General features: G+C 43.8%; 1 protein-coding gene across 1 annotated transcript in view; it reads right to left on the bottom strand.

Annotated features, from left to right (window-relative positions):
- Positions 1 to 5,456: 5,456 nt before the first annotated feature.
- The window catches only part of Slc9c2 (solute carrier family 9 member C2 (putative)), a 57,155-nt gene continuing 44,207 nt past the window's right edge, over positions 5,457 to 18,404 (bottom strand). Inside the window, exons 22-28 of the mRNA XM_051148335.1 lie at positions 17,350 to 17,448; positions 15,152 to 15,319; positions 14,057 to 14,188; positions 10,758 to 10,943; positions 9,853 to 9,937; positions 8,563 to 8,618; positions 5,457 to 5,492 (exon numbers count right to left, since the gene is read on the bottom strand). Of these exons, the coding sequence (XP_051004292.1) occupies positions 5,457 to 5,492; positions 8,563 to 8,618; positions 9,853 to 9,937; positions 10,758 to 10,943; positions 14,057 to 14,188; positions 15,152 to 15,319; positions 17,350 to 17,448 (762 nt within the window). The remainder of the gene's footprint in view (positions 5,493 to 8,562; positions 8,619 to 9,852; positions 9,938 to 10,757; positions 10,944 to 14,056; positions 14,189 to 15,151; positions 15,320 to 17,349; positions 17,449 to 18,404) is intronic.

Genomic DNA, 18,404 nt, shown 5'->3' with positions numbered 1-18,404 from the left:
CTGCCTGGCTTCCTTGGAAACACGGTCTGCATATAAGACTCAGATCTTGGCAGGTCTTTGCAGAGTGTGTGATCCACAAGGTAGTGGGGGGTGGGGGGCTGGGGCGGGGTGGAGGAAGCTCCCCTCTGCTCCATGCTAGAATGAGAATCATGCTAGAATGAGATTCACTTTCCTAACCAGATCTTGGGGAGCCCTAAAATGGGGAAAGAGGGCTTCTGACTCTGTACTTTTAGTAAATAAAGTGGGAAGAGTTCCTAGAAGAGGCCTTTTTTTTTTTTTCCCCTCCAAAGAAAGAGGTGTACCCAAGAGTGTGATCAAGACAGTGTACCTCCTGGCATTTCCGTGTCTGCCCACTGATGAAGTGTGCATGTGAGGACAGGCAGAGACAGACGTTAAACCACTTAAACTGTCCTGGTAGTGGGTTGCCATTTTCAGAATCAGGGTTCAGCAAATAAAATCCTTCATTAAAACTGGATCAGAAAACTGTGTTTTCACGTCTTGAAGTACTAGCTTAGACTCGTACCCTAAAGGAACAGAGGCACACTTTTTTCTTGCTGGGATTCATGGGTTTTTTTCTCGAACAACGGATATATCAAATTGCACGCAAACAGAGCCACCGAAGGGCGGGATCCCCACAAGTATGCCGGCCCCCTTTGTTGGTTCCTGTTTTCCTGGCCTTGTGGGTAAGTATGCAGATCACAGCCTTCTAACTCAGTGGATCACAGCCCCTTTGGGGATCGAACAACCCTTTCACAGGGGTCACCTAAGATCACTGAAAAACATATGTATTTACAATTCATAACCAGCAAAATTACAGTTTTGAAGCAGCAACAAAAATAATCTTAGGGTGGGGATGGGGTCACCACAACATGAGGAACTGTAGTAAAGGGTTGCAGCATTAGGAAGGTCAAGAGCACTGCCCTAATGGTTAGACTGTCTAACTTAATGTCTTAGTGAGGCTTAAAAAAAAAATAAGAGTTTCGAGATGGTGGTTTATTTTATTTTTTTACTTTGACTGCATGGCTTCTCCAGCTTGTATACATCGCTGCTGAGTCAGGGTAGAGGGGCGTTCAGGGACCCGAGTTATAACCGAGATCCTACAGACTGGGCAGCTTGAGCAGTGGGTGTTTATGTCTCGGTGTCAAGCTGGTCTTAGGATCAAGGCAGTGATGGGTCCTGGGTCATCTCCCTACCAGTTAGGAACTTCCCTGCTCACTCTCTACCCTTAAACATTTGCTTATTTTGGCCCTCACTTTCCATGGGAAGTCTGGCTTCCAATTCCAGTTGAGGGGTTTTGTTCTTGTTGGTTTGTTTGCGTCCTTGTTTGTTTGTGGTACTGTCTTTGCTTTGTAGCCCAGACTGGACCCTAAATCTCTTCATGCTGCCACAGCTTCTCAGGTGCTGGGATTGTCAAGAGGGCACCACCAGGGCCCTGTGGTGTCGACTTTCACGACAAAGCTCAAAGTCAAAATAGCTGCTGTTAATTACGCAAACTTGATTCCTGTGTTTGTTAACCAATGGAATGTTTACCATTGAATTAGCAAATCCAAAGCCAGAGTCATCGTTTCCTCCCTTATCCCCATAAACTTGTTCCTCCTTATTCACACTCCTAAATCTTGGTATTTCAACTATTCTACCCACATTAATGATGTCGGTATAAGAAGAATGCTTGTGAGGTTGTGATTTTTGCAATGGTATATTTACATATTTCCTACGTAGTTTTGGTTGTAGTTTGACCAGTTGGGGTGGAGTTTTCCTTCCAAAACTTCTGTAAAGCCGGATTTGTGGCTAGGTACTGTTTGAATTTGTTTTTGTCATGAAATAACTTGTCTTCTCCGTCAATGGTTATTGATAATTTTGCTGGATATAGTAGTCTTGCCTGGTATCTGTGTTCTCTTAGGGTTTGCAGCACCTCTGTCCAGGCCCTTCTGGCTTTCATGGTCTCTGCTGAGAAGTCAGGAGTAATTCTGATAGGTTTGCCTTCGTATGTTACTCGGCCTTTTTCTCTTGCCGCTTTCAATATTTTTTCCTTGTTCTGTGTTGTTATTATTATGTGGCGGGAAGATTTTCTTTTCAGGTCTATTCTATTTAGTGTTCTGTAGTGAGATCTGACTCTCACACGAACTCTGGTGCCCCTTTTCTGACCATGTCCCCTGGTGGCACTCAGAGGAAGAATAGCTAGCTACCAAGAAGAGACTTGATATTCTGAGAGCATATATAGGGGGAGGAGGTCTCCCTCAGTCACAGACATAGGGGAGGGGAGAAGGGGAGAAATGGGAGGGAGGGAAGAATGGGAGGAAACAGGGGAAGGGCTAACAATCAGATGTAATATGAATAAATTAATTAAAAAATAAGAATGCTTTAAAAAAAAACAAAAATATAAATATAAAAACTTGAATTCTATTACTTTTCCCTGAATAGTTTTGAGATTGAGAGTTAATGCAAGTGTCCTTTAACTAAATACAAAATGCTCAATAATGGAGGGACATATCCAGGACAGGAGTGAGCCTGAACATGTTTTAAAATGCATCGTTGGGTAGGGAGGGTAAATCTTGGCCTGAGTTTTTTTTTTTTTTAGAATGAATGTCATTATCCGTGTAAAGATTTGTTTCTTGAAACTGGGTTATGGCTGTAAGAAACAAGGTATTTTGATTTTGTTTGTTTTGAAACAGGAACCCCCTATGTAGACCGGGCTGGCCTCAAACTCTCAGGTACAACTGCTGGGATTAAAGGTGTACACCACCACCCCAGCCCAGCAACAAGGGATTAAGGATGCAGTTTGTAAGACTCTTGCAGAATTGACTGCTTTAGTTAGAGCAGGTGGCCTTTAAGATCATCAAAGCTGGTTTCATCTCATCCTAAAGAAGCCAGTGAAGGGAGAGGGGGCAATGACTAAAGGACAGGTCGGGCTGTCAGTCCTACGTGCAGCACCCTGGTGTGGTCTCCCTCATTCTTCCTACTAGTTTAAAGTCATGCTAGCTGAGAAAATAGAGTTCTAGTTCTAGGTTGAGGGCTTGCTAACTGTTTTTTAAAAAAAAAAAAGTCATTACCTAGGACCTGGGGAGATACTTAGCTGGGGAAGTGGTTGCCATGCAGTACCCAGTACCTACATAGAAAACCAGGTATGGTGAGGCATGCCTGAATCCCAGCGCTGTGGAGGCAGAGACCGGTGTGTCTCTTGGGCGCCTTTGTCCAACCAACCTAAGCTAATCTGCAAGCCCAGGTCCCAGTGAGAGATCCATTTTGAAAATAAGGCTCCTGAAGAACACCTAAGGTTGACCTCTCCCTCCACATAGCACACACACACATTAAAGGTCATTACCACCCTCGTGTGACTGATTGGTTCAGAAACCAGTGTGTGATTACTTCTTGCCTGGGAGACACAAATATAAGAGTCCTCGGATTTCTAGAGTTTATTTTTGTTGATGGTTTCTTGGTTGTTTTGTTTTGTTTGAGACAGTGTGGTATAGGCAAGGCTGGCCTTGAACTTTTGATCTTTCTCCCTTTGCTTCCCAAGTGCTAGGATTCTAGGTGTAAGGCACCATGCCATGCTTCTAAAATAATTCTTTAACTAAAGGGTAACTAGGAGGGTTTGGGGAGTTTGGTGGAAGGGTTTTTTTGGGGGGGTAGGGGGCTGTCCTACTGGATGTGTTTTGTTTTGTTTTTTTTTTTAAGTGAAACCACAGAATAAGGCTGAACACGTGAGTAAAAGAGTAGAGAAAGAACAGCTAGTCTTCGATCATTTCTACCCTTGGAAAACTGTCCTGCTTTGGGGCTGTTTTTGTAACCACCCGAAATACAAGGCACTCCATATACATAGAGTGAAGTGCCATCTTCTCCACCTCCTAAGCAAGACCGTACAGCTTATTCCTTTTCTAGTGCATCTACATGACTTACACTTGACTGCAAGGTTAAATATGCATGAAATACACTGAACAGTGCGTGAAAAATGAGGAGCCCGGAGACTGAGACCAGTCGAGCCATGTAGAATCCACGAGCTGGTGACAGGCAGAGCAATACTGTTGGCTGTTGCTCATCAACGTCTGTTCTTCTCTCGGGCCCTGATGAGCATCCTGACTGCTCAGAATAGCAAGGGGAGGGTGCCAGCTCATCTCAGGGTGACCAGAGAAACGTGTGGCCACGCAACAGTTCAGGACTAGGATGAGGTCCCTTCTTAACTGAAAAAGGGTAAAACTCCCTGACCAAAAGTAACAAGAGGAGGGCTTACTTCATTTATGGTTCTTGGGTGACTTATGGCAAAGGTTGAGTCCACAATCAAGAACAAAAAGAGTAAACGCACCTTTGCTTAATTGATGCTTATACTTTTTTTACTCTTTAACAGTTTAAGGCCCAGCCCATGAGATGGTGCCACCTCAACAGGCTGGGTCTTCCTATATCAATTCACAGTCGAGACAATCCCCACCACCACCAAGCCCCCAGGCCCACTTGATCTAGGTCATTCCTCAACTGAGTAGTTCTCTGTTGTGACAAACTGACAGTTAAAACTAAGCGGCCCTCCACCAAGAATGGAAGCTCTTCCCACCACACCTGGAAAGCAAATGGGCTGCCCAGTGACACAGGTGTTTCACCGATAGGAGAGGACAAGGAGTGAGTGGGACACTAGAAGGAATGTGGCCCATGACGTCCTCAAGTGGCAGCACCAGATGTGTCACGTCAGAAAAACAACCTCTGTGGTCAGGTTTCTGTAGTGTGTGGCCACACCTGGTATTTCCTGACACAGTGAAGGCTACTCAGGACTTGCCCTGAGAAGTTTTGAAAGCTCGACTATTTTCTCCACTCCTTTTTTCTCTTTTTCTTTTTCTTCTTCTTCTTCTTCCTCCTCCTCTTCTCCTTTTTCTATTCTTAGTTTTATCATAGCTTTCCTAAAACTATGATATATTCTCAGTCAGGTTGAAATGAAAAGGAATAATGGATCCTAAAAAGTTATTCATTAGCCATAACATTCAACTTTATTTAAACTTCATTTAAAAAATGAAATGGAAAGTTATATCAAACAGGAGTACATAATGTAAGAATGTTGAGTTCTCCTGAACTTTGCTTTCAGTAACCAAGACTGTGGAACATTTCCCCACTTTTCAGCCATTCCAAATCAGAGAGGGAAGATACGGAATGTCAGAGGGGTAGTAATTATGCAATTCCACAAGTAAGCATGTGCAAGTATTGTGATTTAGACTGCCACATTAATTGCATACCTCATTTGCCAACTTACTCTGTTACGGCGTGCGCTCAGCTAGGAGAAGATCCCATCACTAAGTTTTAAAGAAGTTTAAATTATCCTGAAGTATTTTGAGTATAGCGCAACTACTAAAAATTTGAAGTGTTTGTGGCAATCCATTAATTGCTTATAAAATAAATGCATCAGTGAACAATTTGAGTTATTTACATCAGGGTGTCAGCTCCTCCTTTTCCTGACTTCACACATCATAGCTGTCTCATTAATTTGTCTTCCTAAAGAGATGTCCACCTTCAAGCTGCAAAAGAAAGTCAAAAGTATTAAACTATGAACGCTTCAAAGAAGGGGGGGGGGACTTCTTACCAATTAAATGGAATCAAAAATTACTGGAAGGTTTTTGTTGTCTGGAACATTTTCTCTTAAAAGAACTTACATACTAAAGGCTCTGAGTTATAATGCGATTAGCATGTGTATTTCTAATTTTTTACTTATTCATTTTTATTTTATGTGCCTGAGTGTTTTGCCTGCATGCATATATGTGCACCATGTGTGTGCCTATTGCTTGTAGAACTTGGATCCCCTGGGCTGGAGTTACAGATGGCTGTGAGCCATGTGGGTACTGAGAACCAAATTTGGGTCCTCTGCGAGAACAGCAAGTGCTCTTAACCACTGACCATCTCTCCAGCCTCATGTGTATACTGTAAAGAGAAACTGCATTGCTGCGTGGTGGTGGTGCACACTAATCCCAGCACTTGGGAAGCAGAGGCAAGTGGATCTCTATATATTCAAGGCCAGCCTGGACTACAGAGTGAGTTTCAGGAACGCCAAGGCTCCACAGAGAAACCCTGTCTCAGAGACAGACAGAGAGAGACTGCATTAATTTAACTAGCCATTGATACTACATTAATTCAACTGGTACAACTGCCATTTCTTCTGGCAAGTGCACTAGGTACCACCTTGGTCATAAATGTAAGTGGCAAGACTAAATTTTCTCTTAAAAAAGCATTAGCATTGACATTTTGAGAATTGAATCAGCGTGTGTGTGTGTGTGTGTGTGTGTGTTGCTTTTGCTTAGAGGACAGTCTTATTTAGGGTGACTTGGCATCTAGCCTTTAGAAATCAAACTGAGGGAGACTACTGAAGGCCCTTGAGGCCTGTTCTGAGCACCCAGCACTCCTAAACCCAATCACCCCGTCAGACCTGTCTGCCCCTGCACTCCACCCAGAGGTTGGCTTTGTCCCCAAAGAGCGATGAAGGGACTGAACAGAGAGCCTATGATCCTGGGAGTCGCAGAGAGTTCCACCACCTGGGCTCTACTCTAACAAGCCCATTGCCTTCACAGATCTAGGCATGGCTTCGAGCACTGCTCAGACTTCCCCACATCAGTTCTGGCAGCCAAAGAGATCAAAAGAAAGGAAAGCAGAACTCTACATGGTTTTAAGAAACATGTTTTGAATTTTCTGGGTTTGTTTGTTTGTTTGTTGTTATTGTTTTAGGTCTGTGAACCACAGCAGTGATCTGCACTGCAAGGCAGCCCCACAAGTGTTATAATGGCATGTATGTCTTGGTGGCAGTTAACGGCTGTCTAATTGGATTTAAGGCCCACTCGACAGGAGGGAAACCGTGCCTGGTGGCGTAAACCTGGTCAGCTTCATGTGGCTAGTGAGGTCAGAGAGCTCAGGGGAGGGTCTAGTACTGCCAGTTCCCCAAGCCAGGAGCACGCCTAATGCATTCTAAATACCTGTCCCCATACTTCTTTAGCAGCAGACAGAAAGCCACAGCTGACTGTGGGGTACCCCCGCCCCGGTGCACATACCTACAGTACAATCCTTAGACCTAAGGCTCAGGAAACATCCCAGGACACCGTGAACAAAAATTGGTATAACCAGAAGAACAGCAAGTGTGCTGCAAGATTGTGTCCTGGGCCCATGAGATCTCAGCAATATGGCTGTCTAAGTAAGACCTGAACAGTGACACCGATTGACATGCCAGTGTGATGGGAGAAATCACCCCTAGATGTGATTTAGGCAGTTACAAACTGCTGAGTCAGGGAGGATTAATCTTCCCAAGAGGTGACAACCCTAAATGGATATCTAATCCCAAGTGGTCAGCACGCCCCCCAATATATATATATATCAACACTAAGTGGACTCAGCAACAGAACTTGCATTTATATATTTATTCATACACACACACACACACACACACACACACACACACACACACACACACACACACAAATGTAGGAACAATAATAAAAAATAAGAAGCCATGAATTTTAAAAGGAGAGGGAACATGAGAGGGGTTAGAGAGAGAAGAGGGAGGAAGAAAAGATGTAATGATATTTTAATCAAATAAAATAATAGTTTTTAAAGTTTCTGGCTTTATCATTAAAAAATCCAAATAAACTTTCCATCCTACTCATAACATTTAATATTAACCTATTAGTTCAAACTAACAGTCAATTTGGTTGATCCCTTAGGAAGACAGAATCAGTCTGTGGCTTCCCAGCCCCCAGCTTAGCCAGCTGGGCTGTAGGGCCTCCCAAGCAGTGCACTCCAAAAAGGAGAAGCACCGACGCTTAGACCACCAATGCTTAAATCTGCGCTTGATAGATGCCCACCCTCTCCTCACAGATCCTTACTTTCTGAAGTAAATATCAAGAACAGAGAATGAGCGGAGGAAACCTGGGTGTGCCCATTACACATCTCTGTGTTTGTGCGTGCACATGTGTACACAGGTAAATTCCACCACGCTTGTGGCTGGACAGGAGCAGAAGACGATGTCCTCAGATCTATCCTCTATCATGGCTCCACTTTTTTTGAAGCAAGGTCTTCTAGTGAGCCTGAAACAGTGTTTAGACCTGCAGGCCATGAGGCCCAAGAGCCACCTATCCTCCCCATGCACAAGCCACAGCAGTGTGCTGCCACCACGCCTGGCTCTTCCGTGAAGACTGGGAATCTAAACCTAGGTCCCCCAGCTTGCACAGGAAGCACACTAGCCACTGAGCTGTTTCCACAGCCCTCGAAGTTACACATTTCAAAACAATGTTCCCTAATTTTAGTTTTTAAGTAATACAGATTGGCCTTTTCTCAATTACTCCAACGTGGTGTCTCTTCTCGCCAGCTGCAGTTTCTCCTTGATCTTTATTTACATGTTTATTTAGAGACAGGGTCTCGGACGCTTCGGGTGCCCTCAAACTTGCAAGGTAGCTAAGAATGACCTTAATTTCCAGGTCCTCCAGCCTCTGCCTCCCCAGTGCAGGTTACAGGTGTGTGCCACCATGCCTGACTTGTGCAATTTCTTGTTAGCTATGTAGATTAATATTCACAATAAGGAAAAGCTATTCCAAGTGCCCAGTTTATTACCTCATCTTTCCTCTTCCAGTTATAGTCTCTCTTGGTCGTTCGAAGACCAGTGCTGACTGAGGTGAACAGAAAAAGAAGAAAAAAAAAATTAGGATTATTTGAGTAAGGGCAGCAGGAGGTTTTGAGTCTCAGCCTTTTCTCTCCAGGTACGTCTTCTTTCTCTTTCTCTTTCCCTCCTCTTTTCCACACAGACTCTTTACTTTCTGCCCTCGGAGCTGCGTAATAAGATCCTAAAGGTCTAATATACAGGTTGGCAAGCAGGTCCCACAAGCAAAGCAAGCTGAATGGATGGCCTGCGGAGGAGGGCACCCGCTCCCGCTACACAAGTGGGTCAATGTCTCACGGATTGTCGCCACATATGGGAATAGGGGTCACATACTACTGGCAGACCTTCTCACTTTTTTTTTTCATGAAAACTCAAAGTCTGCATTCATAAACATGTAATTTCTATGTTTTTCCCTGGCAGCTTATTGAATTTTGTTTTCTCAAAGCAAAATATGTGTCAAGGTCGAAATTCAAGGAAGTGGATCTAGTCCTAGTCTTACCATCTGTGTGTTTTGTCTCAAGCCCACCAGAGAACACTAGTGGATCGGCTGCCCTTTGTCTAGTATCTCGTCAGGAGGCCTGATGAAGGAGAGGTCCCCTCTCAAATTAGCAGCTCATTCAGAACTGCATGGCCTCACACGCCGTAACACGCAGAGTGACAGCTCAAGCTGGCTCTGTATTCATTCAAGCTGGGACAGGCCGGGGGGTGGGGGGCACTGGCATTGAGTCCAGCAGGGCACAGACAACAAGCACAGAATGAAGTCCTTGGCTGTATTTTCTCCAGAACAAAGCCTTCCTACCCATTCTCCTCTGTATAACCAGTGCTCAGCAGCCGGACTGAGAACTGCATCTACTGACTGTAATTACTTAGTGACCTTCAAAGACTTAACTGGAGCAAGCCAGGTAGGTCAGGTTTCATTTTCCCTTCAGTTGCTGGGAACAGACCAGTTCCCTACCCCTGCCTGACCCTGCTGTGGCCATCTCTCCTCTTCCCATTTCAACAACGCCCCCACAGCACTTTGTCAGTCCGCCCTACCAGGGCTTGTCTGCTGTCAAGAGTGTGGATCGAGAAGGGAAAGAGAAGAGGCAAGAGCCTCTGACAGGACCTCCCCAAAGCAAAGCGTCAGCCAGTGTAGGCTCCGGAGTGGGGACCACCTCCGACCAGCTTCCAGGATTAGAAGAGTTTGCATCTGTTTGAATGCTTGGCAGTAGTTTTCTCGCCACTGAAAGGCCATCATCCCTTACCCATGGCATGCGAGTTCGCATCACTTTTGACAGGCTCAGACGATGGGATGATGAGAAACTTGCTTACATCTGAAATTCCCTGGATCTAAAGACAAAAGAAATGAAACTTCGTCAAAAGGGCAGACATCGCTCCCTAAGTGCTTGTTTCCCAGCCTTCTTTGGAAAGACTGAAAGAAACAAGCTAAAACTTTGCACTAGGTCCCCAACCTAAGCCGTGTGTGTATGTGTGTGTGTGCGTGTATGTGTGTGTGTCTGTCTGTCTGTCTGCTTGTGTCCTGAGACAGGAAGGGCGGGCTCATTATGTAGCCCAGGCTGGCCTCCATCTTGCTAACATCTCTCCCTGCCAAACTGCCAGAACTCTGGCACTCACCATGCAAAACCCAGTCAAGCCCTATCTTTTTACTTGGAAATTTCCCTTCATGTTCTTTCAAAGACATGTTAGGCCAGAACATTGTCTTTTGCATGTTTATGGAAGCCAGAGCAAAAACTTCTACTCCTTACTTATAACTGGACTAGAACACCCCATTTGGAAAGAAGAGAACTAGTCAGCAAGCCATGGATGGCTTTCACACCTACAGTGAAGGTCAACAGTTCAAGACCAGCCTTCCCACTGGCCTCTCAGAATGCAAGGAGCAGAAGAACAGTGGCAGTCCTCATCACACTGACCTAGCACCATGGCTGCTGCCAGCACTCCCAGAACAGTTAAGCAGCTGGCTTGGTTCCTCCATCCAGACGGCACCAACTGCTCAGCTGTTGAATCCCGACTCCAAACCTTACTCTCCTAGTGGCTAGCTATTTAACATGCATAACTAACTGTTGTCTTCTGAGTTTTAAAGCCACTTACTTGCGGCTGCTGAGGGAGCACCGTGCAAAGCAAAGGGCTCTTTAGGTGTGATACTCCTTACCTGCTCACAGGACTTAGGAATGATAGCGGGCGCAACATGTGGTTCTTCCGTCTTGCTATTAATTACATTGCCGTACACAAGAATAATGAGTTTCATGGTCACATGATTAAGGGCCATTTCGTTATAACTTGACAGAGTCTCCACATATGCGTAATTGAACATCACGCACTTCTGGAACTTTAAGTCCTACAAAGAAATCACATTTTCCCCCCTGTAAATCAAACAAATGGATACATGACATCAAGAAGGAGACAGATGTGTGGTGCCCTGAGTTCCTTGATGATGTCAGAACACTAGGCTCGACGGAACTTACTTAAGAGTTTAGCCTTGCTTCTGCAAACGACCCTGAGTGCGGTTGCCCTGCCTGATGAGTGGGTCATCAGCTTCACCGTGCCGTCTGCTATGTGCTATTGGGTTTCTAGGCTTAAGACTCATGGATTCACCTAGCAGTGAGCAAATGTCCCACGTGACAACTGTATAAGCAGCAGCAACAAAAATCCAAAACCAGAGCAGGCAAGGCACTTCATCCAGGCCGTACATGAAGGCTCTGAATCACAGACTTGGGAACCTGAGCAGAAGCCGTTGCAGGTGGAATTGCATTCCCTCCCCTAAAGGTCTTACTTGAAGTCCTAACCTTCAGCATCTCAGATTATGACTTCACTTGGAAGTAGGGCTACGCGGATGCAGCTGGCGATGAGGCTATCTAAGAGCGGGAGAAGTCTGTAGACAAGCAGGGAGGGTGCTATGTGAAGATAAAAGCACCCAGGTGCAACCTAAGGAGGGAAGCCTGGACCAGTTGTTCCCTGCCGGCAGGAGCCAGCCTCAGCGTTAGGTAGCCCTTGGTTGTTAGTCACTGGCTGGTAAGTCAAGTGGTTATTTTCTGGGGATATCAGCATAGCCGGGGCACCAAAAACCTAAGAAAACTAGCAAACATTTTACCTAAGATTTTGCAACAAGGGGCAAAAACTAGAAGTGTGTTGTTTGGGTGTGAAAATGCATGTATATTTTGACATAGAGGAAAACTGAAGACAGTATTATCTAATGCATGTCTGGGGCATTGCAAGCTATTTGCTCACACTGTGAACCCCAAGCCTGTGTCATTTACTGGAGGAATAAAACTGTTTCTAGTTGTGGTGTGGCTCAGCTTTAGCACACACCTTTAATCCAAAAGCTTTCTGTTTAAATATTGTAAATAGGATTAAATAAAGTCAACCATACATCAAGAGACAAAGCAAGCAGCCAGTTGACAGGGAGTGAATATTAGGGGAAAAAAAAACATAGAGAGAGGGGAAGTCAGGAGGATGGATAGAGTGACTCACAGGAAGTAGAAGGGAGGGACATTCAATTTGACAGTTTTCTGAGAGAAAAGAGCATTCTCCCTTTCTTTTTGGGATGTTTGGCTGAGAAGGAAGGGTTTTTTTTGTGTGTTTTGTTTTGTTTTTCTCTGCCTTTCTGAGATAGCAGGCTTTCACCCCGGCATCTGGCTCCCAAGTCTTCATTGGTAAAATCAAACTATTGGGATTTTTTTAAAAAAACAACAACACTGGGGTTCTAAAAATTCTTAACCGATTAGCTTTCATAGAACTAGCAGAAGTAAATAGTTTCTGAAATCTTCTTGCAATTGCTCTGTATTTTTGTTACTGTTGTTGGTCACGCTAGTGGTGTTTTCAAACAAATCCTAGCTTTCCTCTCATTTCAGTTTTTCACACCAAAAATATTTTTGTTTGTTTTATTTTTGGTTTTGTTTTAAGAAAGAGTCTCAGTCTGTAATTGAGGTTGACCAGTTGCTCTTGATCCCCTTGCCTCTACTTCCCTGCCCTCAGGTGAAAATGAGGGTTTTTAAGAATCACTTACGTAACCATGATGCCATTAAACACCCAGTAATAAATAATTATGAACTCCTTAGTATCATCTAACAAACAGCCAGTCCACATTCAAATTTCTCAAGTTGTATAAAATATGATTTAAGACGCAAACTACTAAATTTGTTTTTGTTTTGTTTTGTTGTTTTCCTGTATTTACATTCTTTAACCTGGAACAGTCTCTCCTCTTCTTCTTAAAGTGACTGGATTATTGGAAGGGCGGGGGTGGGGAAATTGAATGAGTTTGTTGCTAGGCAGCGTAAATTAGATTCTGAACCTCTCTGGTAAGGTAGTGGGGTTCTAATAGATATTCCCTGAGGGGTAGGACTGGGGAAGTCAGGGTTAGTGTTGTCAACTTGAAAGCATCTAGGATGACCTGGGAGGTGGCCCTCTGGGCATGCCTGTGCTGGCTTATCTTGACTGTGTTAATTAATGTAATCTTCGCTGTGGGCAGGGATCCTGAATGGCGCTGAGCAGAGAAGGGAAGCTGAGCACTGATATGCAGCCGCTCTCCTCTGCTTCCTGACTGCGGATGTGATGTGACCAGCTGCCTCAAGTTCCTGCTGCCTCTACCTCTCCGCCTTGATGGACTTGACTCTGAACTGTGAGCTAAAATGGATCCTTAGGTCGCTTCTGTCAAAGTACTTCATTACAGCTACAGCAAAATTAAGTGAGCCGTGGGTACACAGTATTGTCCTTAACACTTTATATTTGAACGTTCTCGTTTACATCGGCAATCATGAAGGACAGTAGCCCTGTTGTTGAGGAAGTCAAACACGCTGGGCTTAACTTTCCACGCTGGAGGTTCTGGACTAGCAATGCTCTTGCTCCTTAAGGTGACGCAATATAAAAGGCAACGAATTTTAGCCTCCTTTCTCCTCCACCAAAACGACCCTAAAAGTTATTACTGTTGGGTTGTAAATGAAACATGACTGGCTTGAAGGAAATAGTCATTTTAACCCAAGGTTTATAGGTGTCACCTCCTCGGCGTCTGACCCACAGAAGGGGTGGGAATAAGTCTTAAGTAATGTACAAATACAAGACTGGTCCAGGGACAGGTTTGAACCACTACTCCTTCAAGGAAAAGTCTATAAATAGGACTTAGTCATATCAACAAAGTTGTGAGAAAACCAGAAGCTGTATGTTCAGGGCTGTTCATTCACTTCTAATTAATTTTATGCTTGGCTTTTGCAGGATTTTCCTATTTAATATTCTCTAATTCTATTTTTTTAAAGGGATCTTTCAGGCAGCCTGAAAAAGCTAACTCTGACAAGAAGGTTAATGGCCCACAGGGATTTTAGATGAGACAGTAGTTAAAACTCATTTCAAAGAATCAGACACCACCTTTCTTTCTATCTTTTTCTGAAAAATACAGGATATACTTAATTTAAAAATTGGTACCTGCAAATTCATTTACATTCACTTCATATAACTTACCTCACCAGCAATACTTGATTCAAAATACTGATTCGCAATACCAAGAGCAAGCTTGAGCCATATTTTATATTCCAGAGATGGCCAGAAGACATCAAAACCTTCATACAAATCCTCCAAGGAGATGAAGAAGGCCTGAAATAACAGTGTGCCAATCACAGACAGATAAATTATAATCTCACAAACAGACACACACACGTATGCACACACACACACACACACACACACACACACGTACGCACACCTACACATAATTTTAAAAATTTTAAGTCTTTAAAAACACATGTAGCCAGGATATCCACCACTCAACAGTCATGTTGACATTCTGGATCACAAGCCCAAGACTCAGGATCTGAGCTCCCACGGTAGTTAACCCACAGTGCTCCATGATTCAGGATCTGAGCTCCCATGGTAGTTAACCCACAGTGCTCCACACTCACAGTTGCCCCGTCCCAGAGGCAAACTGCTTGTACTCTTGTCACAATTCAAGCTCAGGGACTTGTCATGGAGTCCATCAGACCTGTGACTAACTACATGCCTTCTTCTCCCATTCTCCTGAAACAACATGGGATCCTTTGACGAAGCCCCGCCCCTTTCTCTGCTCCACAAGGCCCCTAAGATTGAACTCTGCTGTGTTTCCTTCTATCGGCCTCAGAGACTGAGAACATTCATAGTGGGGACTTTGGCTCCTCTTTATTGGCATTGTTCACACAAAATAGGGTTTCAGGTCACTTATTTGTTGAACAAATAACTTATTACTTGGCAAGTGAAAAGCAAAAGAAAGGGAGCTTTAACACAAGAGCATCCTTTCAGAATGGTGACAGTTTACACAGCATAGCACTGAAAACAGCTTTCTAATCTTCATAACATCAAAAGACAGACGTTCTCTCAGACTTGAGGAGGTTAAATAACTCATCCACAGGCAGGATGCAGCAGGGCTCAGGAGAGCCTCAGATGAAGAGATTAAAGCTCTCCTGTCTAGGCCATTCTGTACTGCTGGCCTCAGATGATCAAATAAAATCTAAGAACCCAAACTGGAGAAAGACACCTGCATTCTTTATTAAAGATTAACAAACAACCCAGAGAACTAGTTCATACCTGCAAAGTAGTTTCACAGACGGCAGTATATTCAATTTCACGTTTAAGCAAACAGCTTAGCTCACCAAGGACGTCCCCGCTGGTACAGTACTCTGTGTACATAGTCTTGAACTGTCTGTCGGTCCTGCGGGTCGACTCTATCCCAAAGGTGGGAGACGAGCTATGCAACTGTGGGGGAGAAATGTAGGTGCAAGAAAAATACTATATAAAATGATCTTTAGGACACATATAAGAAACAAAAATAAATTCCATGTTTAGATGTGAACATTGCTCCAAAGAGATCTCATTAGAAATAGACCAAAAATCTGACTCCAGGCATCAGAAGGACACTGGTGAGTTACACTGCAATTGGGGGTTAGGAATTGGGATCTCCATGCTGAGGGTGAGGATGCGTCACTCACAGGGATGCTGGTATCAGAAGAAAGACTCACTTTCCAGGAGAAAAACTACCACCGTGTGCAAACTTCATGATTTTTCTTTAAGGCTTTTTTTTTTTTTCATTTTTATACAAAATACCTAGACAGATTGGGAATTTTTCTTTCCCCAGTTATGAACAAATCTGTAAATAAATTAACTTCACCATATGCTGGTTTTTTTTTCACAGGCAGTAAGAGACACCAGCACTGTGAAAGGAGAGAGAGAGAGAGAGAGAGAGAGAGAGAGAGAGAGAGAGAGATGGTGGCACACACTTTTAATCCCAGCACTCTGGGAGGCAGAGGCAGGTGGATCTCTAGGTTTGAGGCCAGCCTGATCTACAGAGCAATTTCCAGGACAGCCAAGGCTACACAGAGAAACCCTGTCTTGAAAAACAAAACAAAACAAACAAACAAATTTCTCAGGACAGATAGCCACAGGTGAAACTCTGGGAGTACCATATCCAAAAGACTCGAGACTGTCCCTTCTTGGCCCCTACTTTTGTTGCCAAGGGCCAGAACCTCCACTCACAGAAAGCCTGACCCTAGGTTGAAATGACATAGACTCTCATAACATAGAATCGCCTGAGGTGGGTCTCAGTGGAGGAATTACCTAAATCAGGCTCGTCTGTGGACATGTCTATGAGAAATTGTCTTGGCCATTTATTGGCCAAGCCACAGTGAGTAGCACTATTCCCTAGGCCAAACCTGAATTACACAAGAGTGAAAATAGCTGGACATGAGCAAGGAATGATGTGTTTGTTTATTCTTTGCTTCAGAGGCCCCGTGGGTGACATTCTCAGCAGGAAGTTCTCCTAGAGAAATCCTAATTCCTAGGACACCTCTTTTTACAGTACTAAATGTGTATATATTTAACCTATTATGTACAGTGTGCCCTCTCTTCTTATCCTTCCACTGGAAAATAAGTTCCAAATGAGCCAAGGTTGTTTTGTTTTGTTTTGTTTTTCAGTTTTGTCAATCCTGTACCTAGAATGACCCAGTGCTTGGTCATGACAGTAACAAAGTAAGTCTCTGTCTAGAACAAGATACCTGATATTATATTGCCTTCATATTATCTTCATCACCGTAGGTTATTTTCTCCATGGTAACAGTCACTTTAAAATGTTAGTCAAATATATTATTTTCCCTAGGATAAAGATTTGTCCCATAAGAGCATCAGGTGGGAACTAGGAATTGATCAGGGTACAGGCCATGCTGACCACTGTGGTCAGCTACAAAGCACCAGTATGAAGAGACAGAGGATTCTTGCCCCCATCCCACTATAGAACTCATACTTCCTTCTCACTCCTCTCTCTCCCCCTCCCTCCATCCTTTCTCCTTCCCCCCTTTTCTCCTCCACCCCCCCCCCGCCACTCCCACCCTCTCTCCCCTCAAAGGCCTCACATTGATCAACTGTAAAGTTCTAGTTTGATCTTCATCCAACTCGGCCTCTGTGAGGCTCTGAGCTGCGGCCAAGCACTTAAGCCTGAACTCTCACTTAGATAGTGAGTCCCAGCACTTCCTGCTTGAACATCCTCAAAGCACTAACTCCTCCACTCAGCTGTGAAGAGTAAGTAGCAGCTCCGGAGCACTCTGTGATACGGGAAGCGCACTAGAGTATTAAGTGCGAACGCTGTCTCGGCCGTCATCTGTAACTCTCCACAGAAACGCTTCCGTGTGGGAGAGACACATGATTCCAAACTTCTCAGCTCAGGAACTGACCCCTACGTTACAACGATATATGCAAAATGCATTTAAATTTTTTAAAAAATGAGTGGTTCTTACACTTGCCATTCCCGAAATGATTAAGAAGATTCCTTGCGGCATTTCTCCTTCTCTACAAATGATGTCCCCGTAGTCAAAATAGGTGAGTCTGGTTCTTTCCTGGATGACGAAAAGAAAATAGGGGGAGAAAGTTCAATCCTAAAATTTCATAGACCACTTGTCTAAACAGAAATAAGATTTTAAAATTAAAAATACTTTTTCAAGTTGCATAAAAATGGGAAACATGGCTCTGGAGAGATGACTCAGTGGTTAAGAGCACTGTCTGCTCTTCCCAAGGATCCAGGGTCAATTCCCAGCACCCACATGGCATCTCATCCCCATCTGTAACTCCAGTTCTAAGGGATCTGACACCTTCACAATAATGAACATAAAATAAAAGTAAATAAATTATTAAAAATGAAAAACATATTCTTGGATTGTTAGTTATTGTACATAGACATTATCACATCAAGTTTAAGAAATAAAAATACAAGCAAACAAGCAAAGACCTTGTAACCAGTACTTGCACAATAAATAATGCTAACACCTTGTAAATATTTGGGGAATGACTGAGCAAATTAACAAATAAAAAAAAAGTGTTTTAGCCCTCCCTGGGGCTTAGGCTCTAAATGCCACACAAGGAAATCAACTTCTTGACTACAGAAGAACTTTTAGTTAGGTGGGCGAAGGTATTGTCAATAAAGTGTGTGCAAAGTGTATGTGTGTGAAGTCAGAAGACAATCTTAGGTGTCCACTCTTGCACTCTACCTTGTTTGAGACAGTCTCTTGACACACTGTGTATACTAGGCTCTCCGGAATTTTCCTGTGACCACCTTCCATCTCACTATAACAGACACTGAGATTACAGAGGAGTGCTACCATGTCCAGCTTTACATGCGTTCTAGGGACTCAAACTTAGGTCCACATGCTTGCTGTGGAAAACACTTTACTATCTCCCCAGGCTAATACACTCAGTTTCATAATAATATCAACAGACATAAAGTAGAATGTTCTATACATTTTTATGGAGGAACAGGCCTACAAAGGCAAAATCGTTGGGGTCCCACAAAAGTCAT

The sequence above is a fragment of the Acomys russatus genome, chromosome 6 (genome assembly GCF_903995435.1).
Source record: "Acomys russatus chromosome 6, mAcoRus1.1, whole genome shotgun sequence".
Lineage (NCBI taxonomy): Eukaryota > Metazoa > Chordata > Mammalia > Rodentia > Muridae > Acomys > Acomys russatus.
This window is presented reverse-complemented; position numbering and strand designations above follow the sequence as displayed.